General features: G+C 44.6%; 2 protein-coding genes across 3 annotated transcripts in view; both read right to left on the bottom strand.

Annotated features, from left to right (window-relative positions):
* Window positions 1–2,337, bottom strand: part of LOC103393393 (uncharacterized) — a 7,108-nt gene extending 4,771 nt beyond the window's left edge. Inside the window, exons 1-2 of the mRNA XM_025064309.1 lie at window positions 2,198–2,337; window positions 54–1,661 (exon numbers count right to left, since the gene is read on the bottom strand). Coding sequence (XP_024920077.1) covers window positions 54–1,661; window positions 2,198–2,222 — 1,633 coding nt within the window. The 5' untranslated portion in view covers window positions 2,223–2,337. The remainder of the gene's footprint in view (window positions 1–53; window positions 1,662–2,197) is intronic.
* Window positions 2,338–2,486: 149 nt separating this feature from the next.
* ccdc134 (coiled-coil domain containing 134) overlaps window positions 2,487–7,473 on the bottom strand; it is a 51,314-nt gene continuing 46,327 nt past the window's right edge. For both annotated transcript variants that reach the window (XM_008330305.3, XM_025064296.1), the window contains exons 2-7: window positions 6,880–7,013; window positions 6,660–6,781; window positions 5,650–5,734; window positions 5,028–5,209; window positions 3,733–3,804; window positions 2,487–3,633 (exon numbers count right to left, since the gene is read on the bottom strand). In XM_008330305.3, coding sequence (XP_008328527.1) covers window positions 3,508–3,633; window positions 3,733–3,804; window positions 5,028–5,209; window positions 5,650–5,734; window positions 6,660–6,781; window positions 6,880–6,985 — 693 coding nt within the window. In that variant the 5' untranslated portion in view covers window positions 6,986–7,013 and the 3' untranslated portion in view covers window positions 2,487–3,507. The remainder of the gene's footprint in view (window positions 3,634–3,732; window positions 3,805–5,027; window positions 5,210–5,649; window positions 5,735–6,659; window positions 6,782–6,879; window positions 7,014–7,473) is intronic.

Here is a 7,473-nt window from a genome sequence, read left to right as displayed (position 1 = left end):
GGCTATTGCTGGGCCGTTAGCGGCTATTACTGGAACGTTAGCGACTACTCCAGGGACGTTAGCGGCTACTGCTGGAACGTTAGTGGCTACTACTGGGATGTTAGCAGCCTCTGCTGCAGCTGTCTCTAATGCAACACCTGCAGGTCCCACAATACCTGCTCCCTGAAAAACTGTACTTAAAGCAGCACCAGCTCCCAGGCTCGCACCTACTCCTGTCGCTACGCCAACAGCAGTGACCCCGATGGTGCTGACCTGCCCAAGGGTGTCTAGCGCACCTTCCATTGGACTAGCAGCTGTTGTGCCAATAAGGGCTCCAGCCGAACCACCAATTACCCCACCTGTTGCTGCTCCCAGGGCCAGTGCAGTTTTTCCTGATGCTGCTGCCACTATAGCCCCGACAGCTTTCCCCACGCCTGCCCCTCCTGTTACAGACATTCCAGCCAGTTGACCTGCAGCAAAACCCACTGAATTTCCCACCAAAGATGCCCCAGCTGCAGCTGCTAATGGAACGGCTGCTCCGAACATTGCTCCGACCGCCAGGCCTGTAGCTCCAGCAGCTACCAGGGTCTTAACTCTCTGTAGTACACGAGGGGAGAGCGCTGCCCTTGTTCTGGTCTGAACCATGCATGAACAGTGCAAACATCGTCTGTCCACTGCTGTGCTGGTGCTGCCAAATAATGTGGTCCTAACTCTGTCCCGGACGACACTAAAAAGAGAGCGTCTTTTCCCCCTTTCCACTCTAAAATCCTCATCGCTTCCTCTCTCCACCTCACTCCTGCAGAGTCTCGGTGGTCCACTTCCACTGCCTCTTTTTCTTTTGAACCCTCTGTCACACTTTCTCCATTTTAGAATATGGGCCTCTTCCTCCATGCTGTTACTATTTCCCACCTCATCTTCTCCATCCCTTTCTTCTCGCTCTCTCATCATACTTCTCTGCTCCTCCCTGATGGCAGCCTCAGCCTCTAAAAACAAAGCATTGGTATAAAACCCTGTGTCCGTCTGCTGCACCATCCTGTCAATCTTCATTAGAAGTTCTTTAACTTGCACTGTGTTACTGGTTTCCCTGTTGTTCAAGACATGGTACCTGCTCCCGCACCTGTCAATCAGAGCCTTGAGCTCAGCAGGTGCAGTCTTGGTCAGGTACTCTTCTATATCTACACTACCCAGGTCATCACCTCTGGTAAAAAGAATCACTGTGTGGTCGCGAACTGCAGCCTCTCCAAATATTTGTGTCATTTCACAAACTGCCTGGTTTTCACTCTCTGTATATCGTCCCAGTGGCACCACCAGGAGGAACGCATGTGGACCAGGAGCACAGAGAGCCACACATTTGGCAACCTCTGCATGAATCTGCTCTGCACTGAGCCGAGTGTCCCCAAAACCTGGCATGTCCACCACCGTGACTCTCTTCATCCTGCTGTGCGTGACAGCCTCCTCTGCAGCGAGCTCCCTGCTCCCAACCTCACACACCTCCGTGACAGAACTGGCACTGAGCTGTGACAGGAAGTGCCTTCTGCCCAGGATGGTGTTTCCAGACGCACTCTTGCCCGATCCAGTTTTCCCGATGAGGACCAGCCTGAGTTCCTCACTCCACATGGCGTCACAGTTGGGCCATTGAAGAGGAATCACATCGAGAGGAAGAACTAGCTCCTCCTCACGTCCTGTGGGAATAAGTCACAGAAACCCTGAAGAAATTTAATGTGACTATAAGTGTAATTATAATACAGAATATCTTCACATTATGGATTTTTTAAAGGATTTTAGAAAGAACGTGCCGTTTCACACTGAAAGGGGGGAATTTCCCATTAAGTAATTAATAATCAAGTTAATACACAAGATTGTTTTGGATTATAAACTGGTCTGTTCTAATAATTTAACATTGATACAGTTTACGTTTTGTGAAATAATTTCAATACTGAACGCAATGTAGTTTTCTAGACTTTTCGATAGACTTTCGAACTTCATGTTGACTGAAAATTCTATATATGTTTATACTAATACACATGTATACTGTACACGACATATACGAATGTAGTAATGAAGATCTGAAATCCCAGCGATCCACTATCTCATGTTAGCTAACGATAGAAACGTAAACATTGACATTACAAACTGCTTATTAAGCTAATGTTAGCACTTGATGCTAAGTTGTGAAAACAAAGAGCAAGGGTCACATAAAAACATACAGTAGTCTTACCCGCCGAGTCCTCGCCATTAGACATACTGTATCCGTGGGTTTAGGTTCAGCAAGACGGTTAAAAAACCCTCTACAATCTTTAGTTGTCAACAACAACACAGCTAAAGAAGCCGCACGAGCCTATCTCCCCATAACTATCTCCCCAAGCCGCACGAGCCTATCTCCCCATAACGCTATCGGTTTTTAAAAACCGAAAAAAAATTGGACTCGGTTTCAAAATCTTTCTGGAGAAATGCTGCCCTCTGGCGGCTGATCTAACCCAACAATCACTCACACACTGAGAGCATGGTCACGCCAGAGTTGCTTTATTTCATTAAATCTTATAAGAAAATGGCTTGTTGATTCTGCAGCAACGATGTCCTCTTCCCTTCTCTGAATATACATATAGTTTTAATAACAGTCGTAATATTATTTTTATATTAAATTCCTCCGGGAATGAAAGGAAAGAAAGGACAGAAAAGCCAAACATTTAACATAGAAACAGGTGCAGCGCAACAAGACGGGTCACATACTGTTACTGATGGCTGACACAGCTTTCCACAGGGACCGTATAATTCCAGAAAGCAGGAATTCGAACTTTAGAGACTGGTTTGAAAAAGAGATGACAAATTGTACCCACAATAAAATATCTGTGATGACAGGAAAAACGGTACCAAAGGTTAGACCTAGAGGCATCCTTGTCATCCGCAGCAGCAATGAGAAGAGTAAAAATCACAAAACGTCCCTTAAATTGCTGAAATAATAAAAAAAAAATCCATAATTTATTTATTTATGCTGTTTTATAAAACAGGTCACATTTAACAGAGATGAGGTTCTGCTGAGGTCCAGATGTACTTTTGCTGGGCCCTCACACGTATTATGGGATTTGGGTCACGTTAGGTCTAAACAACACGAGGTAATTCCTTTAGCACAAATATTGAAATTTCTTAATACTCCAAAGTACTGCAAGATATTTATCAAATTATCAAAAGGTGAGTTTTCCCTTTTTTTTTGTATGTCAGATTAACCAATAACCAATCAGTACGAGAGAAGAAAAACTGAGGATTTTGTCAAACCCACAACCTCCTGTGTTTTAGCGGTTGTGTCACATGGTCAAACCCTCTCTCCTTTTCATAAGAGCACCAGGCTTTTTGGACCAGTGATGGCAGTATCTCTCCCCGTCTCACTGTCATCTGAGTCTACAAGTCAAGCCAGCCCTTGTGGACAGATGTGTTTGCTCCTTCCTCCTCCTTGTCCTCCTCCTCCTCCTCGTCCTTACTCCTTCCCCTCCTCAACATCTTTCTCCTCTGCAGAAGCACAGCGGTACCGTGCTATAGCTCGGTGCGTGATCGTGAGATGCGAGGGCCCTTCCTGATTTCTTTCCTCTTCTCCTCCTTCCTCCTCCTCTTCTCCTCCTCTCTGAGGATCTTCTGGAAGGCCTCGGCCGTGTGAAGCACCTGGAACGCATGAGAAAGTGTCGGGACGTCAGTGTGTTCTGTGATGGTGATGCAGAGAGAAAGGCAGAGTGGGAGGCAGCGTGACTGCATCGTACTCACGTCGTCTCTCTCCGTGCGGTACGGGTTCATGAAGTCTGCGGACTTCTCCGTTATTCCGAGCTCCTGTGACATCTGGTGAGGAGCGAAGCAGACAGACGACAGGAGATAAGAGAAGAGGGGAGAAGGGAGAGAGGAGAGGGGGGACGGGGGCAACATGATCACTTCACACACTGTCACATCACTCAGTCCACGGCTGATAAAAGGCAACGTGATGCAGTGGAGCAGGAGGGAACCACAGCTCTTTAAATAATTCAAAAAAAAAAAAACTGTTTCCACCAAAAGTTGATGTTTTTAAACCTTAGTGGTTTTGACTGGAGAAACTGATCATAATTATTAAAGGAGCATCGACTGAAGGTTCTGGAAATTTAAAAATCTCAGTGGAAATAATTACTTCAATACTTCACTTCAGTCGGCCAGGAGCATCGACTGAAGGTTCTGGAAATTCAAAAATCTCAGTGGATATAATTACTTCAATACTTCACTTCATAATAAAGCCGACTTCAGCAGCAGAGATCGCAGACGAAAGACACTAATTAACCTTGGAGAGAGTGTGTGTGTGTGTGTGTGTGACACTTTTAGCTGTTAGCATTAACGGTTAGCATTAACGGTTAGCATTAACGGCCCCGCTGTAAGAGGCGGGAACCCTTCTGTTGTTGACGTTAAAATGAGCGCAGCGAGCGTTAACTGAAACACGTCAGGACTGGTCCGTGCTCTTCATCTGCTTCGGACTCAAACCCCAGACTTCATCCACCGTAGGTGTTTGGTCTGTGGTGACAGATGGAACTCTGCAGGAAGGAAGTCACTTCACTAATTCAACACGTCATCAACTTTTCGTGAGAGTTCTGGTGGAGACCAGGAGATCTTAAAGAACTCTGACCGCTGTCAGCGCTCGTTGCTATCTTTGGACTAAAGCAATTATGCTGTTTTAAATTATTTTTTCAAGACATATTTTGGATTTTTTTTTTTTTACTCATTAAGCTGAAGTTTGCTGTGTGTTCTAATGAGACACCCTGAATATATGCAAATATATGCTCACAGGATGGATTTTATCCAGAGGGTAGAATTAACTGTGCAGCTGCAGCAGTCATTAAAAATGACATTTTGTGTGAAAATAAAAAAAATCCCCAAGGAATATTAGTTGTTTTTTTGTAATGTAACTGCACTTGAAAACAGTTTAATGGTTTCATTTGCTAAAAAAAAAAAAAAGTCTAAACTGTAGTGTCTAGTCTGTGTAATTGCACAGAAAACCACAACAACGCAGCTGAGTTAACCACTGGCTCGTCGTCTGATCTTACCAGGGTGAGGACGTGTTGGTGAGCTCCCCCGGTGAAAACTCCCGTCTGGTTACAGAAATTCAGCCCCCACCGCAGCAGCCCGCCCCAGTCAGAGTTGCGATCGTAGTAATGGTGGACGATACGGGGAAACCGCAGCGCCACGTCCCCAAAGAAGGCGGTGTTTTCCACCACGTGGGAATACGCTGCAGGAGGACGGAGAGAGAGAGAGAGAGAGAGAGGGGTTTAGGTCATGACCTTTAACCTTTGGAATTTGTGGACGATATTTTAGAGTTAGATCTCTGAAACACATTCACTTAGAGAAGGCAAATTTACAACACTTTTCCCTTCACCAAACTACAGACTGGCATTATTGACATCGTTTAGGATGGGGGTACCAAACATGTGGCCCGTAGGCCAAAGTGGGCCCGCAAGGGGGTTCAATTCGGCCCAATTCATGAACTTTGAAATAAAATAAAAAAATACGCATATTCATGATTAAGATATAAAAACAAAGGGCAGCAGAAGAAAAGAAGCCTCGACAAAAAAAATAACAAATAATAAAATGATGAAATGGAGACACAAAAAAACAAAAACAAATAATAAAATGATGAAATAGAGACAAAAAAAAAACCATGAATCCCACCTTCTTTGATCTTATCATCCATGGGGAAGGGATCGTCCGGCCGCATGTTCGCCGCAACCAGGACTTGTCTGGAGTCCTCCAACACCTTAGACGGAGAGAGACACGTCGATGTGTTTTAAATTTTATTTTCTACAGTTATTTCTGATGTGAAAAGTGATGCAGTGACGGTGAAATGAGGCTGAGACTCAAATTTTTCATTTGAAATACAGAGAAAATCTAATCACATGAATAACAAATAGATATAAATGATTAGGTCTCTACTTTTAACTGAATTAATCAATCACAAATTAATTAGTAACTGAATCATAAAAATGTATGAAATTACATTTTAATCAACCTCTGCTTGGGTGAAACAGCAGGGGGGGCTGGAGAACAGTCTACAAGAAGAGGGCGCTGCACAAAAAAGTTGAACAACATACATTTTCAAAGGGAGGATCATGACCTTTTTTTCTCTCAACAGTAGGTCAGGACTATGGCGGTTAAACAGGTCACTTGTCGGAGGTCTTGCCGACCATTGCATCACTTGTTCCAAACACAGTCGTTGTAGCTACAGGTCTGTGAAATCTGAGAGAAATCATTTCAGCTATTTTTTTTTTCATCTTCCCTATCTGGGACAGATTCACGCTGACACTGAGTGAGATCGGAGCAGGTATAAAGAACGTCTCAGGTGCACAGAGTCTAACAAAATAAATGCTGACGGTGAACTCCGGCGACTGAGCGTTGACTGCGTTCGCCGTCCTTGAGAGGCACCGAGGTGCAGAGATGACTGTGCTCAGGGGAACTGAGAGGCCTGGGCCTAATGTGAGCGATTAAACATTCAAATGTATGCGACTAAAACCTGCTGATGAACACAATCAGCAGGTTTTAACGTCTTTGATTCTCAGTTGTTGCAGATGAAAACATCCCCCCTCCCTCTCTCTCTCACAGGAAGGGGGAGCTCTCAGCTTCACGTGCCTGACTTTAAATGCGGCACTAAGAGGCTGTGAACAGGCAGCGTGGTGTCAGCTTACCTTGAAGAGTCCCTTGAGCATGATGTCTATGATCTTGTACTGCTGGTTGATGTCGTTCAGCTCCACCAGGTTTTTCAGGGCGTTCAGTTGATCCTTCCGTTTGGTCTCAAACAGACGCTTGTCTGGAGCCAGGAGGTCAGGAGGTCACACACTCTCTCTCCACATGGGCATTGATCACACACACTCTCACACACACACACACTCGGCAGCAGAAGGATACAGATCTCCAGGTTGGAGTCATGTCTTGCTCTGTGTGACTCCGGGTCTGCCCTGATGAAAGCAGCGGCGGCGGCGAGTGCCACCAACACCGTGCAGGCACTCTGCATGGTCAGCAGGGGGCAGCAGAGAGGCACTCTACAAAAACACAGGCGACAAGTGGTTTCTGTATTGTGCGTTACACTCTTGACTTCATTGACATGATGGCAGGTCATTTCAAGGTAAAATGAATTAACTGAATGAACCAGGGACGTTAAAAAAAAAATCAAAGAAAGAGTGTGAGGCTTCTGGGTAAAAAATAATCCCCAGTGGAAAATGAACCCAGTAGGAAGAAGAAAATCAACTCAAAGAAGTCAAAGCTGCCAAAGTTAGAGAAGCAAATTCCACTGTGACTGACTACAGCCAATAATCATTTCTAAAATAAACTTATTTTTTATTTGACAGAAGGCTGTGAGTGATTGACCACTGGGTCTGACGAGTTTGTCCCATGATGCATTTCTCTCTCAGGTGGACAATGGCTGTTTTTGTTAAAGTAAAACAGTAATATAACATTTATAATATTAAGTACTTTTAAAAAAAACAGAATACGAAGAAATAT

Source organism: Cynoglossus semilaevis, chromosome 17 (assembly GCF_000523025.1).
Source record: "Cynoglossus semilaevis isolate Cse_v1.0 chromosome 17, Cse_v1.0, whole genome shotgun sequence".
NCBI lineage: Eukaryota > Metazoa > Chordata > Actinopteri > Pleuronectiformes > Cynoglossidae > Cynoglossus > Cynoglossus semilaevis.
The sequence above is the reverse complement of the archived record's forward strand: the minus strand, read 5'-3'. Positions and strand labels throughout refer to the sequence as shown.